This window comes from Lepidochelys olivacea (genome assembly GCF_965140295.1).
Source record: "Lepidochelys olivacea isolate rLepOli2 genome assembly, chromosome: 26".
NCBI classification, from domain to species: Eukaryota; Metazoa; Chordata; order Testudines; family Cheloniidae; genus Lepidochelys; species Lepidochelys olivacea.
The window spans coordinates 11,020,765-11,048,490 of record NC_140436.1 but is presented as its reverse complement, the minus strand read 5'-3'; the positions used below and the strand labels follow the sequence as shown (position 1 = coordinate 11,048,490).

At 47.4% G+C, this 27,726-nt stretch overlaps 1 protein-coding gene across 1 annotated transcript in view; it reads left to right on the top strand.

Moving 5' to 3' along the window:
• Nucleotides 1–27,726, top strand: part of AAK1 (AP2 associated kinase 1) — a 114,589-nt gene that overhangs the window by 67,787 nt on the left and 19,076 nt on the right. Inside the window, exons 7-17 of the mRNA XM_084615275.1 lie at nucleotides 671–752; nucleotides 4,706–4,838; nucleotides 6,253–6,356; nucleotides 8,448–8,527; nucleotides 10,886–11,040; nucleotides 13,362–13,615; nucleotides 15,379–15,603; nucleotides 18,852–19,081; nucleotides 21,192–21,349; nucleotides 21,927–22,043; nucleotides 26,181–26,276. Coding sequence (XP_084471401.1) covers nucleotides 671–752; nucleotides 4,706–4,838; nucleotides 6,253–6,356; nucleotides 8,448–8,527; nucleotides 10,886–11,040; nucleotides 13,362–13,615; nucleotides 15,379–15,603; nucleotides 18,852–19,081; nucleotides 21,192–21,349; nucleotides 21,927–22,043; nucleotides 26,181–26,276 — 1,634 coding nt within the window. The remainder of the gene's footprint in view (nucleotides 1–670; nucleotides 753–4,705; nucleotides 4,839–6,252; nucleotides 6,357–8,447; nucleotides 8,528–10,885; nucleotides 11,041–13,361; nucleotides 13,616–15,378; nucleotides 15,604–18,851; nucleotides 19,082–21,191; nucleotides 21,350–21,926; nucleotides 22,044–26,180; nucleotides 26,277–27,726) is intronic.

The following is a 27,726-nucleotide window of genomic DNA, read 5'->3' as shown; positions in this document are numbered from 1 at the left end:
CACACAAGACCACAGCATCCTTAAACCACCTTCAGACAAAACCTCATTATTAGGGATCTTTTAGACTGTGTCTGACTTTTGCCAGTACTTTAGTTACAACTGGTGCAGTTTTCAATTACCATTTGTTTTTATAAAGTAATTTTCCTCCTGTTCACAATACCTCTGAGCAGAACTCCCAGCATGGAAGCCTATTTATTAGAAGCCACGCTTTCAGTTACGATGACTGGATTTTGTCCAAAGCCCCGGGAGTGACGACAGTGCAAGGGACATGCAGCTAACAACCGATGTGGAATAGCAAGTTAATATTCTGAATTTTTGAATGTTACTAGCTCTGGTTTTTAAGAGATTTGGACTTTTTGAGAGCAAACTCTTGGCTGTTAAAAGGATCTTGCAGTAGCCTTCATTTCCCTGGGAAGTTTGTGGGAGTTAATTTTTTTTCTTTTATAACCAGCTTCATTCTATCCTGTAAAATACTTCAACCTATAAAATGCATTAGAAATCCTTTTGCTGGTTTAGAACTGGAGCACCTAGTGCATTTCTATTATAGAAAAGTGAAATTTGAATTGTTGGGGTGTGGGGAAGGGAATCCTTTGCAATTAAAACAAATGGATTTCCTTCCCCAACTCGCTACCCTGTGACTTCAATTAACTAACGAAGCTTTTTGTTGTAGGTACACGACACTGTCCTATAGAGCACCAGAAATGGTCAACCTGTATAGCGGCCAACTTATTACTACAAAAGCAGATATATGGGTATGTATGAAACCCACTCAAAAGTTACATAATTGACTTGCAGCTTTCGGGGGGGGGAAACAAAACTTTGATTACTTGATAACTATTGGATATACCTAAACAGTTATTTACATATACATCTCTACCCCGATATAACATGACCCAATATAACACAAATTCGGATATAACGTGGTAAAGCAGTGCTCTGGAGGGGCAGGGTTGCGCACTCCAGCACGCCGCTCTGAGCGGCATGTTAAGGGTGCCAGGCCAGGGACGAGGGGTTGGATAAGGGGCAGAGGGTCTTGGGGGAGGGGCAGTCAAGGAGCAGGGGGGGTTGGCTGGTTCGGCGGTTCTGGGAGCGGGGCAGACGGGGGCGTTGGATAGGGCGTGGGAGTCCCAGGGGCCTGGCAGGGGGTGTGGATGGGGTGGGGCAGTCAGGGAGCGGGGGGGGGGTTGGGTAGGGGTGGGGGTCCTGGGGGTGATTAGGGACTGGGGGGGTCTCTAGAGGGGGCAGTCAGGGGATAAGGAGCAGGGGGGCTTAGATGGGGGTGGGGTCTTGGGGGGGTGGTTAGGGGCAGGAGGGTCTCTGTAGGGGGCAGTCGGGACAAGGAGCGGGAGGGGTTGGATGGGTCGGGGGTTCTGAGGGGTCAGTCGGGGCAGAAAGTGACTATTAACAGAAATGCTCGAGGCCAAAGCAAGTTCGATATAATGCAGTTTCACCTATAACGCGGTAAGTGTGTTTTTTTTTTTTTTTTGGCTTCCGAGGACCGCGTTCTATCTGGGTAGAGGTGGATATTTTTTGACTAAGTTCTGCATAGAGAGAGGCTCCATTTGATCTTTGTGTTGTGTTATTTCAAATGACTGGGCCAGCTGATGAAACATGATTGCGTCTCTGTTCTGCGCCCTCTTGTGATGCTTTAATTCAGAGATGTATGAAATTCACTGGTTGCAGTTGTACCCCCTCCCCACCCCCCGACTGGAACAGATCCAAAGCTGCACCTGACTGTGGGTCTCAACCACGCAAAATCAAAGCTATACTGTTTGTGTTTGTGTTTTTTAAAAAGTCTGACATGGGTTCCTACCCAAGACAGTAACTTGGCCCTGGATTCCCAAACCTGACCAGATTTTTTTCCTCACTAAGATTTTGCAGTGCTCGGTTTCTGGCGATGACGTCCAAACCTGTTTGTGACTTGCTGTCCTGTTGAAGGTGCAATGTGACGGTTGAGCAATGTGCAGCCGTATAACCTAATAAAATAAAGGCAGCTTATCTTCACATCAGAAAGAGTGGGGGGGAAAAAGAGAAGAGAATCCTGTCTCTGTTCCAGCGGAACGGTGATTCTGCAGAAGTGATGAATGGAATGACTTAGTTTAAACGTTACCCTTGGGTGTAGCTAAATGCTTTGGAAAGTTCTGAGTTAGATAACAGTCAGGCAGTAACCGGTGTATAAGAGTTGAACTGTAGCCTCAACAACTGCTCTGCATAAACAGCTCAATGTATATATGAGGAAGAAAAACTGGGCACAGTATATGCAAGAGGCCATTTTCCTAGCTACGAGCACCGTCCAGCAAAAGCCTGCATGCACCCAGAGTCCTACTGAGCTTTTCATTCTTTGGTGTTTAATGGGAGCCGCTGTAGGACTGGGGCCTGTGTGTTGTGAGGAGCCTCTGGCTTGGGAGGCAGTGTGGCCTAGTGGATAGGGCACTGGACTGGGAGTTGACTGGAAGCTGCACGGATGTGGCAGCATAAAAGGGAGCCAATCCGGGGAGAACTGTTCCAATGCAGCCTCTGTGTAGGGCAGCTCCCTGCAAGCTCCAGCGTAAGGGGCAGCCCTGGGGTGGCTCTGCCAGCCAGAGGCAGTCTAAAATGGCCCCCTTCAGTAGATGGAAAGCAGGGGGGCACAAAACTTAATGCCGCCATAGCACCCTCCTGGGCAGAATTACTCCCCAGGTTCTATTTCTGGCTCTGCTACCGACATGCTGTTTGACCCTGGCCCAGACCCTTAGTGTCTGTTTCCTTACCATCCTTTGTCTTGCCTGTCTCCTCAGAGCGTATCCTTTCTGGGGCAGGGCCTGGCTCTTGGGGCAGGTCTATGCCTCAGACCTCTGCCAGAATAGCTCTGTCAGGGGCGGGATGAGGTGTGATCCCTGTTTGGCTCGGGGAGAAAGGGGCATGCCCTACGAAGCACGGCATTGCTGATATAGTTGCGTCCATCCTAGGAGCACTTTGCCAGTCTAGTATACAGTATACTCCTGATTAACAAACCCTATTGTCAAACCTCCACGTTTTCTGAACCCTTCCTTGTCCCTGAGCAGGAGATACATGAAATACATTTGGGGGGAGTGGGGAGAGAAGGGATTTGGATAATGCAGAGGCTCGGATAACAGAACAGACCCAGGGCCAGGGCTGTAAGGAGGACAATGAACCTGTGGCTGTGTGGGAGGTCCTCCTGTGGCAGCCAGCCTTCCGCAGCCCCTCTGTCGCAGGAGCAAGTGAGCAGGGCAGAGCAGAGACCGTTGGCCAGGATTGTGAGTACAAGCCCCTGTCCACAGAAGAAGCCACCCTGCTGCTGAACAGCTCCTGCCCTCTCGATTGCCTGAATTCCCAATTACCCAAATACAATCAATGTTCTCTCTCTCTTCTTCTCCCCCCCCCCCCCCCCCCATTTGTCCAATTATAATCTGGCAATTCCCTGAGACCATCCTGCTTTTTTTAACCTCCTTTCCATTGTATTTCACCTACTACTCTGTTTTCAACTCATACAAATTTACTTTGGCCTTGTCTACACACAGATTCAGTTCAGGTGGAACTATTTTGGTTAGGGCTGTCACATTTTAGCAGTACAACTCCCAGCATGGACTCAATTGATACCAGTATCCAAGCGCTCATACTGGTCTAGCTTCAGGGAACTCTTACATTCATAGAACTGCATCTACACTACGGGCTTGTCTGCGCAAACCATCAATTTGTGACAAGCCTGGGCACGAATCTATCCTGGGCTAGCCTGTTGCAGACTAACCGTCTATATGGACCCAGTTCATGCACATTAGCAGTTTAATATACTTTGATTTAGTCCCTTAGATAAGAGGACTAAGTCTGTCGATCTGCTTCGACCATCAGCGGAGTCCGCATGGACAGTTAGAGGAAGGCAGGCTAGTGTGAGGTAGATTCACGCGCCAGCTTGCCGCCAGCTAAATGTGCATGTAGATAAGCCCTAAAAGAGTTTAGCCAGTTTGTTTATCCTGGTGTGTTTAAAGCTTTCTAGGGTAGATAAGGCCTCCCTCTTTTCGGGACTGTGTGGAGCGTTTTAAAAGTAGCTTGCAGCTGTGACTAGACCTTGACCTAATCAGTCTGATTTATGACAACAGAAATTTCTCTGGTCAGAGAAATCCTTGTAGACAAAATCCTCAGCCATAAGAGAATCTCTGTACTGTGGAACTGTTCTTTCTACTCCAAACAGCCCTCCCCACAATGGGGGACAGTGGCAAATGTGGATGAAGAGTTTATATGATTGAAGCTCCTACAACCTTTTGGCCTCCTACTCGGCCCAACACATCTGAAGTATATTTAAATGAATTTGAAGTAGGGACCAAGTAGCCATATCTCAATCTCCTTCATATACATATTGATATGTGGACTGAGGCAGTGTTGTGGCTAATAATGCGTGTGATCTATCTTAGGTACTTATCTGCCCTCCATTTTCATAGTATCCGATCACCTCATGTTGTTTTAAGGTATTTATCCTCCTGTCCGGTAGGGAAGTGCAATTATCCCCGTGTTACAGATTGGGAACTCTGATACAGAGAGGCTAAATGACTTGACCAAGGTCATGCAGGAAAGGTGGCAAAGCAAGGATTGAACCTGGTTCTCCCGAGTCCCAGGCTAGTGCTCTGACCATTGGGCCATCCTTCCTCTTTAATCTATGATGGCAGTAGTTACTGTTTAAATATTTCTTTCTGTTCTTTCCTCTCTTTAGGCCCTTGGTTGTTTACTGTACAAATTGTGTTACTTTACTTTACCCTTTGGGGAGAGTCAGGTGGCAATTTGTGATGGAAACTTCACCATTCCAGACAACTCTCGCTACTCCCAAGACATGCACTGTCTCATACGTGAGTATATCCGTTTCAATAGCAGAGTTTTGGTTTCATGTTCTAAATGAAGTTTTTCTAATTCCCAATTACTAGAGCTAAGGAACTGGAGTATGTTCTCTCCTTCAAAAAGACTTGTTCACATGCAAGGATGAAACGAATGAGTTTACAGTAATTTAGAAGATGGCTGTGCCAAAGATGGTTATAATAGCAGAGTTTCTATTTGGATGGACTGTGATGATCTATGTGGAAAACTAGGGAAATAGACAACCATTTGGGTTAAGATTGCTACCGAAATTTGCACAATAAGCCTCTTTATGCAAAAATGTTTCTCCAGTAATAAGTCTATTTGCATAAGGAGCCACAGTGATTTAGCCTCGTGATAAGATTTCATCTTCTGTGAACTGAGAAACAGAAGTAAAACGATTACAAATAACCCACTGACTCAAGTGACTGTGTAATTAAGGGTACGATGCATTACTCTCAGCAAAGCTGGAATATCTTGCCTGCTTTCAGTAGAGCATTTGGTTTTGCCAGTTGTGTGTGAGTAACGCAGACTCCGACATGTTTTCAAAATAAGCTGATACTTCTCCATATGCCCTGGTTTGAGCAGACATAAAACTTGAAGTCAGTTTAATATAGGGGACAAGTCTGTGCAGATGTTTGTCCTTCAGCTACTCTCTCAGGCAGAGATGTGTAGAGCATTAGAAAGTTTTCTGTTGTCGTCATTGTAGGGACTAGAAGCCTCAACTGAGATCAGCGCTCTGTGCCAGCTGCTATACATACGCACAGCAACAGCTGGTCCTTGCTCCAAACAATTTACTATCTAAAGAGCCGAAATAAAGGGTAGGAGAAAGTATCTATATCCCTGATTTACAGTTGGAGAACTGAATTATAGACAGGGGAAGTAACTTGGCCCAAGGACACACCAAGAAGTCTGCTGACTTTTACTGTCGGTGCACCATTTAAAACTTCCATTGGTAGGTGAATATGCTTGCCTTGGCTTGTTTAGGAAAGTAAACTGACTTGGTATTTTAATGAAGGAACTGCGGCTGCTCCTGTTCCCACTGATGTCAAAAAGAACCTTGCTATTGCCTTCAGTGAGGCTCCATGATTGCGATTAAAGGCTTCTTGGACGCTCTGAGCCACGATATGTACGCTGTATAACCCCATCGGGTCCAGTGCAAGATTTGGTACTTGGGTCTATATGTGTAGAATCCATACAATTGCAGCAGAATAAGTACATTAAGTACACAGTCTCTTGATGCCTGTTAAAGATTTGTTGTCTTGCAATCCAAACTTGACCTGGAAGGTGTGGCTCATGTACCATGTGCATATATGGCAGACATGAGCTACATGATTATCCATGAATCTGCATCTTCTAATATTCGGCACCCAAGTCTTCTGATGATGATTTTTTTTTTTCTTTTTTTAGGGTATATGCTTGAACCAGACCCTGACAAGAGACCTGATATTTACCAGGTCTCTTACTTTGCATTCAAGTTAACAAAGAGGGAGTGCCCCGTTCCAAATGTACAGGTGAGTGACCATGGACCCTTTCAGTGGAGTTGGGGCTTGAATCCATCTGAAGGTTCTTTGCGCTATTATTCCTTATCTCCATTTAATTTAGGCTGCTGGAGAAACCCATTGCTTAGTTTGTGGCTCTGGGGTATAAGAATGGCAGATTGCTTGTCTGAGACCACTAGGAATCAGTACTTGCACAAAGGACAGGACACGTCGTACCTAGTGAGCAATACAGGTAGATGGTAGATTAAACACTTTCTGGGGAAGATAACTAGTAAAGTGCATGGAAGGAAGTAATTTTGCTGTTTTCATGGTGGCATCCATCCATCACCATGTCTAAAAGCAGCAACAGCAGAAGGGGTGATGAGATTTGACAGCTTCTGTATGATGTGAAAATGCGGGAGGCTAGGAAGGCTAAATCTCTGGAGGTTTGGATCTACAGGCCCAAGAAAAATCAGCAAATGCTCTCCAGCTGAGTGTTATCAAAGGAGGCAGTGCAAACATCTCTCTTGGAAGGAGAGAAGGGGGGGATGCATTTAAGTGCCCTTCTTTTATGTGCACTTCAGTTTTGGGACAGGAACAAAGGCAGGTCGCAATGATTGAACCCAGAAAGAGGACAGCCTGGGGATTCCAAGAACGTTGCAGCAAAGTACAAGAGGGTGGTGTAGGGGGGCGGTTTCTGTGTATTGCACTACACTTGCAATGACTCTCTCTTCATTAATGTCTTGTGGTATTGGGAGGTGGGGTGTGTGGGGAAGGGTTGGGATGCTGCCCATGTTTTTGTTCCGTGGGTATTGGAAGCCTGCTCGTTGCAGGTGTGAGGGAGGTGGGGAAGTTCACAGTATAGCTACGTTTCAGAATCGATTCGGTCTCTTCACGCATTTAGGTTGAAACTTTCCAAAGCGATTAATCAGACCCTTCGGTGGTGGCTCAAGTTAGGGTCCCCCAAAAATCGGTAGTTCCTCTAGAAAATTTAGGCCTTCATCTTTTCCAGCTGATACTTAAGCAACATTAAATGACTACGTACTCCTGGTGTTTACATGAGTGTAAGTAGTAATGGAAGTCTTGCAGGGCTACTAGACAAACCATGGGCGGTGCTACAGTCATTCGTGTGAAAAATGGGGGCGACCCTGAAAATTAGGAAAACCGGCCTATTGCATCCGTGGGTTCCCAGGCCTATAATGAACAGAAGCGTATGCTGGTTTTTTGGTTTGGTTTGGTTCTCCACTCCCTATGGTGTGTGCGTGTGTGGGGAAACCCCAACGCCAGCCCTTGCAAATCACTTATTTACTACCATGCCTGGTTTACCAGTACGAGGCTGTCATGGGGACCTTCTGTAGAGGTGTATGTGTACATGGCAAACTAGACCATGCTTGTGAAACTGATTTCCAGGCGAATTCTTCATCGCGTATGTAATCTGTACTGCAGTTGGGTTTGTGGCTATAGCCTGGTTAACTAAGATTAGCCACATTCCATTTAAAATGTACAGTAAATGTAATAGTCATCTGATGATGTTATTTAGTATATCTTGTTAGAATCCAATTCAAAACTGTGGTTTACAGGTGCTTTATACTGTGTTAAGAATATTTGGGTGGTACAAAACTTTTATCCAGTCGCCTAAAGATAATGGTTTGGAGACCTTCCTGGTTTTTCCATTCCGCTTCTGATTACATTTCTCTTGTTTGGAGCATATTTCCAACTTTTTATTTTGTCATAGTTAGTATGTATGAAGTTTCCATACAAATATTAACAAATTTTATTCATTAATCTATATTGGTTACTTTTTAAAATACCCATTTGTGTCATGTCAACCTTCTGTTTGTATATTTGTGTTCAAATTCCACAAACGGTAACCAGACACTACAAAATTGACTTGGTCCTGATTTACAAGGTTGTCTGTCGTTTTTAACATTGGAAGGGTTTCCATGCTCTATTTCCCTAGGCCATTAATGATGTGATAGTTGTCATTTTTGAAAAATGAGCTAATTTGACTGATTTAGGATCCTAAATCCCATTGACTTTGCTGCGGCTCTTTTGCAAACTTTATCTACAATCCTGCATGGTTTCTACTTTGTGTAGTAAACCCAGTGGTTTTTGGATTTTCAGAATTCTCCACTGCCTGCTAAGCTCCCAGAACCAGTGAAAGCTAGTGAAGCAGCTGCAAAAAAGAGCCAGCCAAAGGCCAGGTAAGAGCATCTGTCTTTTACATCTTTCTCTTTTCATCTGTGTCTTTTCAGATTTTGAACTGTTTCCATTAAAAAAAAAAAACCACAAGTGTTCTCATTTGGCTCACCTGGTAGAAATAGTTTGAGGTTTATACTGTGATCCTGGGACTTGTAATTTAAAACAAAAATGCCCATTAAAGTGAAAGACAGCAAATGGCAAGATGAAAGAGTTCTTTCCTCGTACGCACAATGCTGCGTCTAAGTCAGTTGCTAGATTTTGTAAACTAATGGCACTGTTTCAGTGTAACAGCTTGAAGTCCATATGCCAAAGCTTTCAGTCTGTACTGCAGCATCCCTACTAAGGGCTTTATCCAGAGCCTATTGAAATGAGTAGAAAGACTCCTCTTTACTTCAGTGGCCTTTGGGTGAGGCCCCCGGAGTATAAACCTGCAGAGCAACCACATCAACTTCGGTAGATTTTTTTTTTTTTTTTTTTTTTTAAGGCCAGGAGGACCCAGTATGATCTAGTCTGACCTCCGGCAAAACATGGGCCTGACAACTTCACCCAGTGCTTCTGCTGGAGCTAGAACATCTCTTGGGATGACAATCAGCAAAGATCTGGAGTCTGCCAGGGACTGAGAATCTACCACATAGGGAGCATATTGCTGTAATGCATGTGTTTTTTCTGCTCCTTGACGTTCTGATAGCCTTGTTCGTTCTGTCATGACTCGGATCAGACTGTAAACTCTTCAGGGCCCTGAGTACATCTTTTATATTTACTGCAGAGTGACTAGTATATTCATAGCCCTATGTAGATAACAATCAGACTCTGAAAGAATGCCTCTTGTGATGTCGCAAAAAGAAAAGAAGGACTTGTGGCACCTTAGAGACTAACCAATTTATTTGAGCATGAGCTACAGCTCACTTCAGCTGTAGCTCACGAAAGCTCATGCTCAAATAAATTGGTTAGTCTCTAAGGTGCCACAAGTACTCCTTTTTCTTTTTGCGAATACAGACTAACACGGCTGTTACTCTGAATCTTGTGATGTCCTCTACCTACTGGCAATTAGCCCCAGAAGTTGCCCTTAGTAGTATTTTTTTTTTTATACCCGAGCTTCAATAATAATAGAGTAATTTCTTATCTAGCTCAGTGATCAAAAAAAATACTGAAAGACATTAAGATGTCTTGAGCGCTGCATGGCACAATAGTGCCCTGTGGGTTTGCATTATTATGGGATGATAAATATGAAGGGAAATGTATAGTACCTGATACTTTGGTTGAAGCCAAGACAGTTCATTAAGAGTACTTTTTAAGATGCCAATCTATATAGTTCTGCTGGAGGATGCCAGCTGCCATAAAGCGAATTCATTATGCCCTTCATCTGCTCTTCCATAAATCTATAAAAAGTCCAAATTTAAATAGTATGTTGTGTCAAACATTTTGAATGCATTAAGTGATTTTTGACAAGTTCCAGCTGTCCAGCAAGATGAAAAGCCATAATCACAAGAGCAGGCAAAATGAACGTGCTGGATTAATTTTGCGAGTGCATTTGTTTCAACTTCCAAATGACTTGCAGTAGCCTCCGTAGGAATGACTCATGTATATTTGCTCCAGTGTGTGTCTTTCACTTTGATTATTCACTTGCTACTTAAGCACTGTTGGCAACAGTCAGAGCAATGCTATGTGCTAGCCTGCCCAGTTTGCATGGTCATGGAGGGAGTTCCGCAAACCAGGTAAAGCAGCAGATTGGGAATCAGGAGGTACAGTGTCTGTTCCCTTCTCTGCCACTGCCTGGCTTGGTGACCTTGGGCAAGTCCCTTCCTCTGTTGGCCTCATTTACTCTCCCCTTTAAAGTGGGAATAACGATACTCTCTGACCTTGGTAAAACACTTCAGTATCTACTGATAAAAGCACTGTGTAAGTATTAAGTAATAAGAAAAGGAGTACTTGTGGCACCTTAGAGACTAACCAATTTATTTGGTCTTTAAGGTGCCACAAGTCCTCCTTTTCTTTTTGCGAATACAGACTAACACGGCTGCTACTCTGAAACCTGTTATTAAGTAATAGTATTTTTACAGAATAATCTTGTTATTACTGGCCACTGGGCTAGAATGTTGGTTTGCCTGAACTTTGCAGGTAAATTTAGTTCTTAGATTCCCATTAAGTAAGGCAAAGGAGCAAATGGGCTTTTGATGTAGATGGCTCTGATTTATGGTTACCTTATGTCTGTCAGACCTATGTAACCATAGCAGTGTCCTGCCTTGGGAATTCCTGTCCATGGTGGTCAGTAGCCCAGTAAAACACTTTTCATTCAAGCAGCTAATTGGAAGCAGTTTATCTTCTATTCATGTTTTTGTTTTGTTTTTCCCCCAACCCAGGCTGACTGATCCCATTCCTCCAATGGAAACATCCATAGCTCCACGTCAGAGGCCTAAAGCAGGACAGACCCAACCCAACCCTGGAATTCTGCCTATTCAGCCAGCCCTCACCCCTAGAAAGAGGCCCACAGCCCAAGCAGTCATCCAACCACAAGGTGAGTCGTGGCCGCCTTACAAAATCCACAGAACAGAACCTGAGCATGCTCAGAAACTCCTTGAATTTGCCTAATAAAATTCATTCCAACACTTCAGTCCTATGGCAAAAATTCTGTAGAACCGAGTACAGAGAACCGATAGTCCTACAGAAATTGAACAGGCTTCTAAGGAAGTTTAGTCTCCGAACTAGAGCTAGCTGGTACCTTTTTCAGTGGGGAGGAAAAAAGTGTGTGTTGTTTTTGTAGCCACCAAAACTTTTTGCAGAACTCTTTGATCCTGGCCAACAGTTTGTAGTTTTTGTTTGGGTTTTTTTTTTTTTAAATGAAATCTTGAAAATACTTTGGTAAAGTTTTTTTTCAATTGACAGTAACATATAAACGCTTTGTGTGTGTGTGTGTGTGTGTTTTTGGAAACTTTTTTTTCTTTCAGAGTAACAGCCGTGTTAGTCTGTATTCGCAAAAAGAAAAGGAGTACTTGTGGCACCTTAGAGACTAAGCAATTTATCGGAGCATAAGCTTTCGTGAGCTACAGCTCACTTCATCGGATGCATACTGTGGAAAATGCAGATGATGTTCTTATACATACAAACCTTGAAAAAATGGGTGTTTACCACTACAAAAGGTTTTCTCTCCTCCCACCCCACTCTCCTGCTGGTAATAGCTTATCTAAAGTGATCGCGCTCCTTACAATGTGTATGATAATCAAGTTGGGCCATTTCCAGCACAAATCCAGGCCCCCCCCCCACCCACCCACCCACTCTCCTGTTGGTAATAGCTTATCTAAAGTGATCACTCTCCTTAAAACCTGGATTTGTGCTGGAAATGGCCCACCTTGATTATCATACACATTGTAAGGAGAGTGATCACTTTAGATAAGCTATTACCAACAGGAGAGTGGGTTTGTGAGGGGAGAGAAAACCTTCTGTAGTGGTAAACACCCATTTTTTTTCAAGGCTTGTATGTATAAGAATATCTTCTGTATTTTCCACAGTATGCATCCGATGAAGTGAGCTGTAGCTCACGAAAGCTCATGCTCACATAAATTGGTTAGTCTGTAAGGTGTCACAAGTACTCCTTTTTTTTTTTTTTTTTTTTTTTTTTTTTTTCCTTTGTCAAACGGACTTTTTCACAGGAAACTTCCAAAAACCCTAAATTTCCTGTGAAAATCATTGGTGCTGTCTGACCTGCTCTGAGACTCGAGACAGCCTAGCTGAGAACCTATGGATTTTTGGAACCATTCTATAGCCAGGGATACAATTCCCTATTACATCCCCCTGGGATGCTCCTGAAGAACAATAGGATGCTCCCTCTCTTGAGGACTCTTCTCTCAGGGGAGGCCGAGTGTAAGCATGATACTGATACTAAACTGGGAGGAGTGGTAGATACGCTGGAGGGGAGGGATAGGATCCAGAAAGACCTAGACAAATTGGAGGATTGGGCCAAAAGAAATCTGATGAGGTTCAATAAGGATACGTGTAGGGTCCTGCACTTAGGACGGAAGAACCCAATGCACAGCTACAGACTAGGGACCGAATGGCTCGGCAGCAGTTCTGCGGAAAAGGACTTAGGGGTGACGGTGGACGAGAAGCTGGATATGAGTCAGCAGTGTGCCCTTGTTGCCAAGAAGGCCAATGGCATTTTGGGATGTATAAATAGGGGCATAGCGAGCAGATCGAGGGATGTGATCGTTCCCCTCTATTCGACATTGGTGAGGCCTCATCTGGAGTACTGTGTCCAGTTTTGGGCCCCACACTACAAGAAGGATGTGGATAAATTGGAGAGAGTCCAGCGAAGGGCAACAAAAATGATTAGGGGTCTAGAACACATGACTTATGAGGAGAGGCTGAGGGAGCTGGGATTGTTTAACCTGCAGAAGAGAAGAATGAGGGGGGATTTGATAGCTGCTTTCAACTACCTGAAAGGGGGTTCCAAAGAGGATGGCTCTAGACTGTTCTCAATGGTAGCAGATGACAGAACGAGGAGTAATGGTCTCAAGTTGCAGTGGGGGAGGTTTAGGTTGGATATTAGGAAAAACTTTTTCACTAAGAGGGTGGTGAAACACTGGAATGCGTTACCTAGGGAGGTGGTAGAATCTCCTTCCTTAGAGGTTTTTAAGGTCAGGCTTGACAAAGCCCTGGCTGGGATGATTTAACTGGGAATTGGTCCTGCTTTGAGCAGGGGGTTGGACTAGATGACCTTCTGGGGTCCCTTCCAACCCTGAGATTCTATGATTCATTGTTCCTGGACCCTGCTGGAGCTCTGCCAGGCAGCAGGACCTTTGCATGCTCTGATCTCTACTTACGTTGTCTTTCCCCTCTTAGTGGCAGGCCCTGCTGCTTTGGGTAGTGGCCAGCCCGCCCTTCCTGCAAGCGTTCAGCAGCCTAAAGCGCCCCCTCCGCAAGCTCAACCACAGCCTGCCCCTCAGCCCCAGCCCAAGCAGCCGCCCGCTCCTCAGCAGACCCCAGTAGCCCCGTCGCCAGTCCCTTCTACTCAGCCGCAGGCCACCCCTCCTCAGCAGCAGCAGCTCTTCCTGAAGCAGCAGCTATTGCAACAGCAGATGATGCAAGCCCAGCAGGTAAGCATGGCCGCTTCTCCGTGCGTCCAGCGCCCGTGCTAGGCCACGGTGCCACAAGGTGGCAAGTTCAAATGTCTCCAACCTGTTCTCAGCAGAGGCACAAAAGTGTGAGAGGAACGAGGAGGTTTCTTTCTTCTCTTTTCGATTGTTAGTGCCTTGAGTCATCAGCTGCTATCAGGGCCTCATTGGGTTGTGCTGTGTAGCTGAGCGGGGAACAGCCCTGAAGAGTTTACAGGCTAAACAGGCAAAGGGTGGGAGGCAGGATGAGGAACAGAGAGGCAAAGTGAGTTGCCCAGGGTGTCCCAGCACTGACAGAGCTGGGGACAGAACCTAGGTCGTCTGCTGCCAAGGCCAGAGCCCTACCCAACAGACCAGGGGAATTCTTAAGTAGGCTGCTTGGAATTAGTGAAGTTGGGACTCTGCCAAAAAAGCGCTGTGATGGTCTTCATGACCTCCAGCGGCAGGACCTTGTCTTGGCCTTACGTGTCACTTTTCCATAGCACGGCGACTGCTAATGCTGCACACTGATTTACTGGTCAATTGATTGCACCATTTTGGGAAAGTCTCTCTTCCAACTAGAGAGATGAGGTAAGTGAGGGAATATCTTTTATTGGACCAACTTCCACTGGTGAGAGAGAGACAACTTTCAAGCCACACACAGCTAGTCTTCTGGTCTGTGTTAAGCACCATGCAAGCTCAAAAGCATGTCTGTCTCTCTCTCTCTCTCTCACAAACAGAGGTTGGTCCACTAAAAGAGATGACCTCGCCCACCTTGTGTCTCTAACTTCCTGGGACCAACACGGCTATAACATCACTGCATACAACACTGGAAGATCTTTCTCCGCCAATCACCCACTTCCGTAACTAGCCAGAAAAAGTTCACCAATAATTCACCGAACAAATCGCATTAGTCCATCTGAACAGTGGGGTGTTTTGATGTACAATTGCTGTCATTCGACCCAGCATGAGAAAAGCACCCATCCGTTGACTCAAGGCTGCTGCTTGCAATCTAAGCAGCTACCGATGGAGTGGTATAGTCCCGTTGGCTTGTCCTTTGGCCAAGCGATATGTGTTTAATTCTACTCTCATACTCTGTGACAAAGTAGCTGTAATTACCCGTGCTATAGACACAGTACGTTTAATGTCAAATGGGGCCCAGTGCAGGTGCAAAACTCCCCATTCAAGACCGGGCCTGACTGCTAAACAGGGGAAGGGATGTTTATGCTGAATATGTCTATACAGCAACTAAACACTTGCAACTGGCCTGTGCTAGCCAAGTCAGGCTAGCAGGGTTGTTTCAGTGCTATGTAGACTTTGGGGCTAGAGCCCAAGCTGTGGGACCCTGCAAGGTGGGTCCAAGTCCAAGCATCGTGAGCCTGAGTCGGCTGGCACAGGCCAGCTGCAGGCTTTCCTTTGCTGTGTAAGTGTACCCAATGTAACCTCCGTATAAGCCTGTACCCAATATAACCTCCGTATAAGCCTAACGCCTGATTGACACGTGGTCGAGGGAAGCCTTTCTTAAACTTGAACAGGTGGGTGTGTTGACTCAGGGTCCTGCCATGAAGATACCCGCCAGACAAGGAAAGAGGAGACCTTCATCTCTTTAACATTTGATAAAGGTGGGAAGGAATAGAAAAGGTTTCTACGTTTTAGGGCACAACTCCAGTTTCCTAGTAGCCCTTCGCAGACGGCCTCGAAGTCGTCATGGCTTGTTTTTATTTCCCCAATTGCCGTGGCTCTCCATGTCTGTCACGGCCCTGCAGTACCCAGTGATGCCACAGCCGGCGGTGTCGCCATTTCCAGTGATCCAGCAGGGGGCGCCGGCGCAGCAGCAACTGATGCAGAACTTTTACCAGCAGCAGCTGATCGCCCAGCAGGCAGCCATGCAGCAGAAGACGGCGGTCGCGGCGGCTCCACCAAAGCAACAGGCTCCAATGCCGCCCCAGCCGCAGGCTGCAGCCCAGCCCGCACCTGGGCAGGAGCAAGTGGTAAGAACCTGCCAGGCCTTGAAAGCGGCAGAGAAGGGAGTGAGTGGTGGGGAGGGGGAGGACTGAAAGTGCAGTGTAAGTGCTCCTCCCTGGAGGAACGCTAAGCGCTTCCCGGGCCCAGACCCAGCTCGCGACCTGCCTGGCTAGTTGAGTGGGGGACGTAATCCCGGTTCTGTGTCCCCCAGGATTCAGCCCAGAGGGGTGAGGGAATAAGGCATTCTCAGGAGGCCTCCAACTCCAGTACTTGGTACCAAGCTCTAGCTGTGGGAGCCCGTCTTGCTGCTTCTAAGGTGCTTTCCAAGAGACAGGTTTTGTTTGGGCTTTTCCCGACCAGAGGGTGCTGGATTCTCTGTGGAAACTGCCTCCTGGGTGTGCTGAAGTTTAGAGCGGTGTAGGTTGAGCTGAGAGAAGGGAGGAGAATAACTTTCCCTCTCTCGTACAGAATAGACGTAACCTGCATTAAGTGTCCCTGAATACATATGGCAAAGCTGCTCAACCCTGCATGAGAGGCATCACATGCTTGTCACTGATGTGGGAGGGGGGTGGAACTGCAGCACAGAGATCGATACTGCAAGTCAGGAGAGGAAAGAGGACCCAGTGAGGAGGGCACAAACCTGGGACTTGGGAAACCTGAGTTCAGTTCCTTGCCCAAGTCGCAGAGAGTGTCGGTGGCACAGCAAATCACTGAAGCTTTCTGTGCCACAGTTTCCCCCTCTGTACGGTAGGGGTAATTGCACGGCCCTGCTTCACAGGAGGGTGTGAGGATACTGTCGTTACAACTTTGTGAGGTAAACCGCTATGACAGCAGGGGGGGTTACTATCTGAGATTAGAGCAGAGCGCAGGATTCCTGACTCTTAGCCCCTTGCTCTGAAAATCTGGTTGAACAATGTGCCCCATGAGGAGCCGGCGAAGGGTTTTCCCTACAAGGTCGTCGAGACATGTTTATGCAGAGGTAATGCTAACGTATGGCATAAAACTGATGTGTTCTCTCCTGGAGTGGGCTGACCAAGGTCAGTGGGTAGCGCTGTCCCCCGCAAAATGTGCCAGCATTCGTCTCTGAAGCAAAGATTGTCAAAAGTGACTAGAATTGAGTGCCCAAATGGATGCTTTAGGGACATGGGTGTGGGGGTGTTTTTTGTTCTTGTATTCTCCCCAGGGGGCAGGTGCTAAACACTCCCTGAAAATCAGTCCATTTTAAGGAGTCGTAGATTGCTAGATTCCAAGGCAGGAAGGCACCATTGTGATCATCTAGTAAACACGGGCCATGAACTTGGGCATCTGCCAACAGAAGCATCCAAAATCAGGAGTCTCTGCTCTAGGAATTCTTTTGGGGCGTTCTCTGGCCTACATTATACAGGCGGTCAGACTAGATCACAGTGGTCCCTTCTGGCCTTTTTATCTATGAATGATTCCACTCCTCTTAGAGGAGTAAATTCCTGAGACTTATTAAAGAGCCTTTCTGAAGGTGCCTGGAGATCCTTTGACACAATTCAATTACGTGAAAATCTTAACTTTAATAAAACAATCCAGTGTGAAAATTCCCCCCCATCCCCCAAAAGGCTAAATACACGGCAGTTCCCATTCCTACAGCAACCAGGAAAAAGCATTAAGTGTCTCATTTTAAAAATGAGCAGTGAGACGACATCTCTCCGTAGCTGGCTCTTTTGGCAGAGAATGCCAGGCGTGGCCCTGACAAGGCCTTTTCATGTTGCATAAAGTTTTTTGATATTACGAGCCATGTATGTTTCTGCCGAGATTTCAGTACAGCCCTTCCCTCCCTGAGTACACTGTTTTACTGTACCTACAGAGAACGACATAAGGTGGGTGCATTGGAAATGGTCAAGACCAACCCATTTCTCACTGTAGTGCAATTCGAGGCTTAAAATGAAGCAGGTGAAGGAAAAGATTGCTCTTGATTGCCTTCCACATGTGACCCTGCAGCAATCAAACTCCATGCTGGGTGTGCGTGGTGTGTGTTCCAGAGGAACAGAGGGAAATGTCTCTTTCCTGGTTTGAAGATGGACCAAGATGCTGCTGCATACTGGAGCAGAGGCAGAACAGAAATGCCCAGACTTGGGGAATAAAATAGACAGACTTCCCATCTCTTTCCACACTCCAGTTTTTTCCCTTTTTAAAATGGGGATTGAGCTACAGCTGGATCGTGAAGTCACGCTTGGCAGGCTGACTTAGAAACCAAGTGGTGACAAATCGGACGATTATTTAACACCACAGTCTTTTTAGTGGGTGTACATGTATATGTATCTCGCAGGAGTGAGGCGGTCAGAAAACGAAACTACTTCTCTGAAACCTTTTGAAGTTCTCATTTCAAAGGCTTCAGAATGGACCCATCCTGTCTTCAATTTTTGTATCGAAAACATTAGGGACTGGCATTACACCCTTGAACCTCCCTATGCAGTTCCTTCCCCTCTGGCTGTTAAGACCTTTCACACACTTTGTTACCCCACTCCCTCCTGTCCAGCCCTTCCTTGTTCCTTGGTCAAGCTCTGTGTACTCTGGTTATGTTTAATAGTGTTGGTTCCCACAGCTGAAGGACAGTTTTGTGTCATGCTGGCTATGTCCTGTATCCCCCCACTGTCTGAGCCACAGAAGATAAGAGCTCGCCTCTGCTACCAGCTAATCGAGTTGTTCCTTTAACTCAAGTGCTCGGCTGTGGGTTTCCGTGTTGGAGGTTCTGGGTTCTATACTCACTGACAACCTGGGGATGGGGGCTTGAAACATGTGGCTGGTTTGTGTTTTGGAAGAAATTTTGTATCCTGAGCTGTGAAGAAACTATTACATCCAAGGTTTCTGTGGAAATCCCATTAAATCCATGGGGCTCCAGCCCCTGTTTAAACAGCTAGCACTCACAGATATTTTGCTCCTTAATCCTGTTCCCGCTACAACCTCTAACCCGTCCGCCCAGCCGACAAGACTTTTGGCCTCTCTGGTGAGAATTTTTCTGCCCTGGTTGTGAACCGTTATGCCTCGTTACGTGGTGGCTGCCATTTCTCTTTTAGCAGCACACGCTGAATCCATCTTCCCTCCCAGAGCACCAGCGCAGCTAAGGAAAGTGTTGTCACTTGTGATTATGGTTAAATGGGACCGTAATACTGTAGGTCAGTGAGGCTCTTTGAGTTTTCCCCTATTCTGTTGTGCTGTGTGAGGTCAGGGCCCTGGACTACAGTAATGCTTCAAACACAGCCATTGTTCGTGGAGGAGTAGCTTGTACATTTGCTTCCCTTCCTAGAAGCAGGCCCCGATAAGACAACAGCAAAAGCCTCAAACAACACCGCCTTCAGCTGTCCAGGGGCAAAAGCTGGGCTCCCTCACCCCTCCCTCCTCCCCCAAGACTCAGCGTGCGGGACACAGGAGGATTCTGAGCGACGTGACGCACAGCGCGGTTTTCGGGGTCCCGGTCAGCAAATCTACCCAGCTCCTGCAGGCGGCTGCTGCTGAGGCCAGTCTCAACAAGTCCAAGTAGGTGGCTGTTAATTTTGTGATTTGGGGGGGGGGGAGATTCTGGGCATTCCATTCAACAGTTGGACAAACAGCAAGTGAGATTGAGTCAGCCCATCTGGGAACCCCAGTTTCGTACCTCCCGCCCCTGCCATGCCCCAAAGCCTCTTCCTTGCCCAGAGAAGGAGAAAATCCCAACTGCTTCGGCTCTCTCGATGTGCCAAGCAAACTGGGACCCCTGCCCCCGATGGACTACGCGGTGGGCAAGAAGGTTATCAGTAGCTTCTGGATCTTGCTTTGCATGGGACCCCAGCAATCCTTTGACCGACATTATGAACACGGCGCATGCAGCAAAGAATCTGCTCTGTTTCATCCGTACCATCAAACCTGTAAAATCTGGAGGCTGCCACATAGCGTGTTGGATACAGTTTTTTATTGCATGTTACAATACAGCATTTCGACAGGGTTCCCTAAGGAAGCGACGTTTGCCTTTTGAGTTATAATTTTTGGTTGAGCCCCCACATCCTGCAAACCCAGACAAAAATAGACGCATGCAAAAGTATACTTGATAGCCTACTCATAAACCTAACAAAGACCTTAACGCTGCTTTAATTTACCTACATCTGGAAGTTTCAAATACACAGATACTAACTGACTGATAAAGCCAAGGTTTCTTCAGCAGCGGGCCAGGCTGCACTGTTAGGGCAGGGCCAATTACTGCCCCCCGCCTCGGGTTTTCAGGGTGGGGGAGGGCATGTGCAATGGTCTCTGGGGGCCGAACCGGGGCACGGAGGCTGCTGGGAGTGGAAATCTGCCTGGCTGTGGCAGGTGTTGGTGCTGGCCCACTGAGGTGAGTCAGGGATGGAGGTGGCCGTGTGGGGCTGGCACAAGCTTCCTGGCATTGCTGCGGGCCCCCCAAATGTTCCTCCGTGCCCCCCATGGTTTGAAAACCTCTGCTCTAAGAGCACAGGGGCCCTAATACGTGTCTGTCTGTCTCCCCGGTGTGAGTAGTACACTAGGCACTGCACGGGCAGGTCAGACGAACCCAGTCCCTGCATCACTGAACTCTAAATAGAACAGTGTAGGTGCAAGCCCTGGAGTCCATGGGAGTGCTTGGCTCCCACCGTTTTGTTTACTCTGTTGTTTGCCCGTCTTCCCCAACCCCTCACCGCCAGCGCCCACGGTGCAGCTGTCGGATTAATGCCCTGTTGTTCCCTCCCACCCCTTGTTTTGTGGTCTCTCAGCTATTTCCAGGATACCAGATTAATGCCGGTTCTTATGAAGGTTGTCAAGGACCTGGCTGTGACTTGGGTTGGGGGACGCGCATAGTGTGAGTTAAAAGGAAAAGCAACTCGGGCAAAAAGTTCATGGATGTTACGGCCAGAAGGAACCATTATGATCATCTGGGCTGACCACCTCCATTGCAGGGAGTCAGAGTTTAAGGCCGGAAGGGAGGACTAGGTCCTCTAGCTGATCTTCTGTATGTCTCAGGCCACCAATACCATTCAGCACCTGCTCACTAAACCCACCGATGGAAACAAGACCGTTAGGAGACTAAACTATTATGTGCCACAGACAGAGAATAGGCGGGATTAAGGTGCACCAGTGCTCAAGGCCCCTCAATGGCAGGAAAATGATTAAATGGGATGTACCCAGATGCTGGAGGAGAAGTCAAGAGGCCCCTAAGATCACTGCCGATTTGACCTGGGGGGAAATTTCTTCCCCGACCCCATACATGATTATCAGTGAGACCCTGAGCAAGTGAGCGAGAACCAGCCAGCTGACACTTGAGACAGAGAATGCTCTGTGCCACCGCAGAGCCTGGACCCATCTCGCCCAGTGTCCCATCTCCAGCCGTGGCCATCTCTGATGCTGCATAGGAAGGAGATCAAAAAATTTCCCAGAACACATGGGAGGGGCGGGCAGGGAAAATCCCTTCCTGGCCGCTGCTGGTGGCTGGCTGAAGCATGTGCTTTAATAACAAGACATAAACTGGAAGTGAGCCCCAAGGTTGTTGAGCCCCACCACCTACCATCTCAAGCAACCCCTTCATCCAGTTGCGCTCAGAAAATTTCCTGTTGACTTGCCTGGTTACTAACATCCATGTTTTGGTTGGGGGGGATGCTTCTAGGTCTGCATCCACAACACCATCCGGCTCCCCTAGGACCTCGCAGCAGAATGTCTACAACCCACCGGACGTCTCCACGTGGAACCCGTTCGATGACGATAACTTCTCCAAACTCACGGCGGAGGAGCTGCTGAACAAGGACTTTGCAAAACTGAGTGACGGTGAGTTTACCAGAGAGCTTCGGCGTCCGCTAGCGACTGGCGTTGCTCCCTTCTGGACCTGGAAAAGCGGGAATGGCATAACGGTGGGGAGATGACAGTAGCTAGAGGCTTCTGAAATGCTCCAGTTACAGAGAGCTCTCGTGAGCATGAGAACCCGCAGAACTAACCTGTTAACATTGTGCATCCAGTATCTTTGTCTCTTACTGGGCATGTGACCTCCTACGTAAGCCCTCCAGGATGCAGTGTTCGTCTGCCACCCCAGTCACCTCTGCTCATGCCTTCCTCTCAGTGAGGTCAGGGAGATGACTCAAGGCCTCAGGTAGTGCTCCCTGTGAGTAAGGATGGTAGGCTCTGGCCCTGATGAGCCTACCACGGTATAGCCATTACATTGCTGCATACAGATCTGCAGCCCACAGATGAAGCTACATGGCTTCATGTGCAAATGATGGCTTGCAAGCAGTATGAGTAAATGTTCTGCCGTGGCATTTTTAAAGCTGTTTTAAGTTTATAAAAGTAGATCAGCTTCAAAATGGGAGCCAGCGACCGTCAAGCGTAACCCGACATTCTGGAATTTCAGGTAAACCTCCAGAAAAGCTTGGTAGCTCCACAGAGAACTTGATTCCAGGCTTTCAGCCAGCTCCATCGACAACACAGGCAGATGCTTTCACTTCCTCTTCCTTTACAGCCGGATCAGGTAAGCACGTGAGCGTACCCTGAAAGGGCCTCCTTTCGAGATAATACCAGTGGTCGGTGGCTTTTCTGCAGCCCCCCGGAGGCCCAGATCCATTCGACTGACCTTGTTTCTTCAGACTGTCGCCTCTTTGGGCATCTCAGTAGGCAAATACAGGACAGACGTGATACCTTGAGTGAAAAAGGAGGGCAGGAGGGACGCATGTACTAAGGCATGCCCTGTGATGGAAGACCTTAGCCTGGGAAACTTGTTTAGTTCATCTCAGTTGGCTAATGGACACAATGAATGGACACCGTGAGGTAGCTCTTCGGGGAAGTTAGACACCGAATAGACTCCTTAAAGTCCATAGGAAAGTCGGAGCCTCTCCCTACTAGCCATCATGGATCATACAGTAGCTGTTCTATACTCAGACGTAGTCTGGAACGGTTGGGGTCAGGGGAATTTGTTGGTCAAAACTTGTCTGACTCCTTGAGAGAAATCCGACAGATGTGCCAGGTGATTCCACTTTGAGTGGCTATGATGGGATATAGAACCCTAGAAATACAGGGCTGGAAGGGACCTCAAGAGGCGATCTAGTCCGTCCCCTCCGTGCTGAGGCAGGACTAAATCTACCTATATCATCCCTGAGGGGTGTTTGCCTAACCCTGCCCTTAAAAACCTCCAATGACTGAGATTCCACAACCTCCCATGGTAACCCGTTGCATTGCTTTCATATACGCTACAGAAAGGATGTGGGCAACTTGGAGAGAGAGTCCAGCGGAGGGCAACGAAAATTATCAGGGGGCTGGCGCACATGACCTACGAGGAGAGGCTGGGGGAACTGGTCTTACTTAGTCTGCAGAAGAGAAGAGTGAGGGGGGATTTGATAGCAGCCTTCAACTCCCTGAAGGAGGGGTTCCAAAGAGGATGGAACTCGGCTGTTCTCTGTGGTGGCAGATGACAGAACAAGAAGCAACGATCTCAAGTTGGGGAGGTCTTAGTTGGATATTAGGAAACCATTATTTCACTAGGAGGGTGGTGAAGCACTGGAATGGGTTACCTCGGGAGGTGGTGGAATCTCCATCCTTAGAGGTTTTTAGGGCCCGGCTTGACAAAGTCCTGGCTGGGATGATTTGGTTGGGGTTGGCGCTGCTTTGAGCAGGGGGTTGGACTAGATGACCTCCTGAGGTCTCTTGCAACCAGGGGTGAAAGTAACTTAAAGGACTTAACGGTACTCCAGAGTCCTGAGCAAGGGGAAGAGGCATGGCCTCAACCGGAAGAGGCGGGGCCTTTAAATACCTGGGCACTTTAAATCACCGCCAGAGCCCTGCCGCCGCTACCCCAGGAGCCCGGCAGCGGGGCATGGGCGGAGATTTAAAGGGCCCGGGGCTCCCCACAGCAGCTGGAGCCTGGGGCCCTTTAAATCACTGGCCTGGGGAAGCTGGTCTGGTCCGGCACGCCGAACCAGACCGTACCAGCTTGCTTTCACCTCTGCTTCCAACCCTAATCTTCTATGATACTTCTAGTTAGGTTAGATATTAGGAAAATCTTTCTTTTTTAGATCTCCCTTGCTGCAAATTAAGCCTACCCACAGTGGACATGGATAACAATTGATCACTGTCCTCTTTCTGAAAACCTATTACATATTTGAAGACCTATTCTCCTCCCCCACCTCCCCGCCCCACACCAGTCTTGTCTAGACTGTCAAGGAGGCAAGGCTGACGCCATCATTCTGCCATGGGATGAAGGGAAAAATGCTGATTGCACTTAGCAAAGATAAAGAAAAGTATGTGGGCAGGGAACACCTTTCCCTGCCGCAGAGAAGGAGCGCACGGTTGCTTAAGTACAGTATGTAATCTACGTGGTGGATGCAGAAAGTGGGAACTGACGGTATGAGCATGGATTCCACAGATCAGCAATCCTTAGGACCTCGTCCTGCAACCACATCTGGGTGCGTAGAGCCTGGTGTGGAGCACCGCTGGGTTCCGTGCGGGTGCCCAAATGGCAGCTGTTGCAGGATCAGGGCCTCGTTAAAATTTGGTTTCTCTTGCTCTCAAGTAAAACCCAACCCAGTTTCTTCAAGCTCAGAAATCTCTGGCTGGATGCTACTGCACGTCTTGTCACTTTTTTTTTCAGCCATGGGGGCACCTGGAAAATACCCACAGCAACCCAAAACAAAATGTTTATCTCAGCATTTCAGCCCCCTGCCCCCCCCTCAACCCCAGCCTCCGCACTGACCTTTTTACCATTTAAAAACTGGATTTGTTGAATTAAAACTTCCCCAGGGGTCAGCAAGCTTCCAGGAGAGCAGGCAGTCATTCTGCATCGTAAATTAGCTGTGAGCATGTGTAATGTGCTAATCCGAGAACCGGGCTATGGGGCTGGGTCAGATTTTAGATCACCCTAGAATCTTAATTACTCAGAAGGAGAAAACGAAGAAATCCATTTTAAGATGACTTCTAAATATAAGTGGAACTTAGAGAAGCTTACAATAGAGCTCAGTAGCTTTGCAGTGGCTTGTACCTGCTAGCTAGAGAGCTGTGGAAGCTTTAGTGAGTTAACGTTCCCTAGCCACTCGACACAATATGGGTCAGATTTGCTGCTGGTGTCCATTCCATCAGTGTCGCTGCATCGACTTTAACAGAGATACCAATTGAGGTGCTGGTCCTCTATGTTTATTATTTAAATGCCCTAGCACACATCCGATAAGGCCTTGTCATTCCAGGTACAAAGTGTCCTTAATTCCCATTGGGCCACAAGTTTCTAGACCTATTTCCCATAACGCTGTAGCTTGCTCAGCCCTCTGAACGCAAGTATGAGTGGAATATTCTCCCACTTTGAAGGGTTGGGAGGTGTTGGCTCAACGTTTTCTCTACAGCAGTGGTTCCAACTGTGGTCCACCGCTTGTGCAGGGAAAGCCCCTGGCGCGCCGGGCCGGTTTGTTTACATGCCGCGTCCGCAGGTTCAGCCGATCGCGGCTCCCACTGACTGCGGTTTGCCGCTCCAGGACAATGGGGGCTGCAGGAAGGGCGGCCAGCACATCCCTCGGCCCGCGCCGCTTCCCGCAGTCCCCATTGGCCTGGAGCGACGAATCACGGTCAGTGGGAGCTGCGATTGGCCGAACCTGCGGACGCGGCAGGTAAACAAACTGGCCCGGCGTGCCAGGGGCTTTCCTTGAACAAGTGGTGGACCACGGTTGAGAATCTACAGCATTGGAAATTCTTTGCTGAAAAGTGTTATGAACAAGCTTAGTATTAATATTACAAGAGGAAGCAGGGTCTTGTGGGTAAGGCACTGAACAGGGACTCAGGAGACCTTGGTTTAATTCCCATCTCTGCTGCTGCGCAGATATTGGGCGATTTTTTCTTTCTTTACTTCATTTCCTCCATCAGTACAACTTGGATAATAACTTCCCTTCTCCCACCTTTTCGTCTTCTAGCTACACAACGTAAGCTCTTGAGGAGAGAAACTCTCCTCAATTTGTACAGCCCTGATCTGGGCTACTACAATACAAATAAATAACTGGTATTGTTCTGTGGATCTCTTTGGCTTTTGTGCTCTATAAGGTTTCCTACCTCATAGACTCTTCCCTGCACTAAGATCTGTTTTGTTTGGGGCATGCCTCACAGAAGTTTTTGTTGGTGCTTCCTCAGGGATTGGAAACTTCCATCTCTTCTCCTCCTTCTTTCCTCTTAAGTGTGCGCGAAGGAGGGAGTGCTAGTGAATTGGCTTGCGTTTGTCAGCACGTCTGTACTGAGAGGTACATGATGCCTAATAGGGTGGATTCTGGGGCGGGAGCAGTCAGGTTCAATGGTTTTGGCACTGGATTGGGGTTCAGCAGAGTAGGGTTTTATTCCTAGCTCCGATGCTGGGTGACCTTGGGCAAGTCGCTTCATCGCTCTGTGCCTCAGTTTCCCCACCTGTGAAATGGGAATAATAGCTCTTTTGTAAAGCACTTCGAGATGTATGAATTAAAAGCGCAATGGATCTGCTCCATGGAGGTCTTATTACTAACTTTTTCCATAATCAAATAAGCTGGTTTCCCCAGGCCTGGTTTTAAATCTGTTAAGATCGATCTGTGTCTCAGTGCTGCACCTTCTCTGCTTGACATTTTTTGCCTTTTCTTTCTCTCTCTCCTCTTGTTTCTTGCTGCCTCTCCAGCTGAAAAAACAAAAGACATTCTGAGTCTGGACACTAGCCCTCCACTTCTGGCTATGCCTGATCCTTTCATTCCTCTTCAGTTATCCGACACACCAGGTAACCAGAACAGAATGTGGTGTTTAATATAAATATTTGTCACTTTCAGATTTATGCCTTGGGAAGCTTGAAAATGGGGGCAGATATCAAAAGCCTGCAGGATGTATTGAATGACAGATGCTCCTCACCTTTTGGAAATTGGCCCTGCTGGGTGGGTGTAGGTGTTGGGGGATGGATATACAATGGAGTAGTGATTCCTGATTCAATTCTTGGGTGCTATTGAGATATTACTACTACTAACAGAATTTTTCTCTATAATGTACGTAAGGGTTCAGTGTATACAATAATTTAAAGAATACTCGGGTATTTAGTCATACTTTCTAAGGCTATTTTAGATCAGTCTCGGACTTCTAGGTATTAAACTTAGAACCTTCGCCACGAGACGGTTGATTCCTTTTGGCTCGTTGGTTAGCACTAGTTCTGCTGTACAAATGTGCCCCTTGGTCGCTGTGTAACCCACTGGTCAGTCTGGATTCTAGATCCCCGTCTCTGCCCAACCCACAGAGGATGTGAGGCTGCAGTGCCCAACTACAGACCCTGGCCCTACAGCTCAAGCTGTGGCAGCTCATGCTTTTGGGTCACTTTCAGGGCTTAAATTTTGGGCCATGCAACCTTAATGCAGCAACAGAAATAGATACTTTCCCAAATCCTGCCTCCCCTAAATGAGCGCACGTCAAGAGTTGATACCCCATTCTATTAGGGGATCCCCTTGCGTTTTCCTTTTTTTCCAAATGCTATTGGAAGCATTTTGCTTTCTTGGCCTGTCAGCCTGAAGCAGTGGCAAAACTCCCTGCCCAGTACGCACAACACAAATGGCAGGGGCTAGCATGCTGAGCCAGCTCTTTTTCATATTGCGTATTGAATTTCCGTGCAGCAAGCAGCATTGGTAGACTTGGCTCCAGGCAGCTCTTAAGCCTCTTTATAGAAACCATTACGAGGAAATTGCCTTCCAACCCTGCCCTTGGGTGACGATAATCAGAGGAGGTAGTTTCTGATCTGTTGGATTGTGCTAGCCCCATATATGGCAAATATTTAAAGCTACAGCCCACACCTGCCTTCACTAATCCATTGCATGCACGTATGAAGTTATAGGTGTAAGTGTTTGCAGGATGCATGCTCCGGTCTGCAGCTGGTGCTCAAGCTCCTGGAACAGTTACCTTCCGACGGCAGGTTTCAGAGTAACAGCCGTGTTAGTCTGTATTCGCAAAAATAAAAGGAGGACTTGTGGCACCTTAGAGACTAACCAATTTATTTGAGCATAAGCTTTCATGAGCTACAGCTCACTTCATCGGATGCATGAGGGCAGTGACTTCTTCTCTCTGACTTAGATGGCAAATGTGCCCAGGTCACATGTTTCTGGAATTTTTTTTTCTAACCGCTTCTGGCACACACTCGTCCTGCGATTTGAAAATGGAGATGGCTGCCCGTGTCTCTAAAGTCAGCAGTGAAG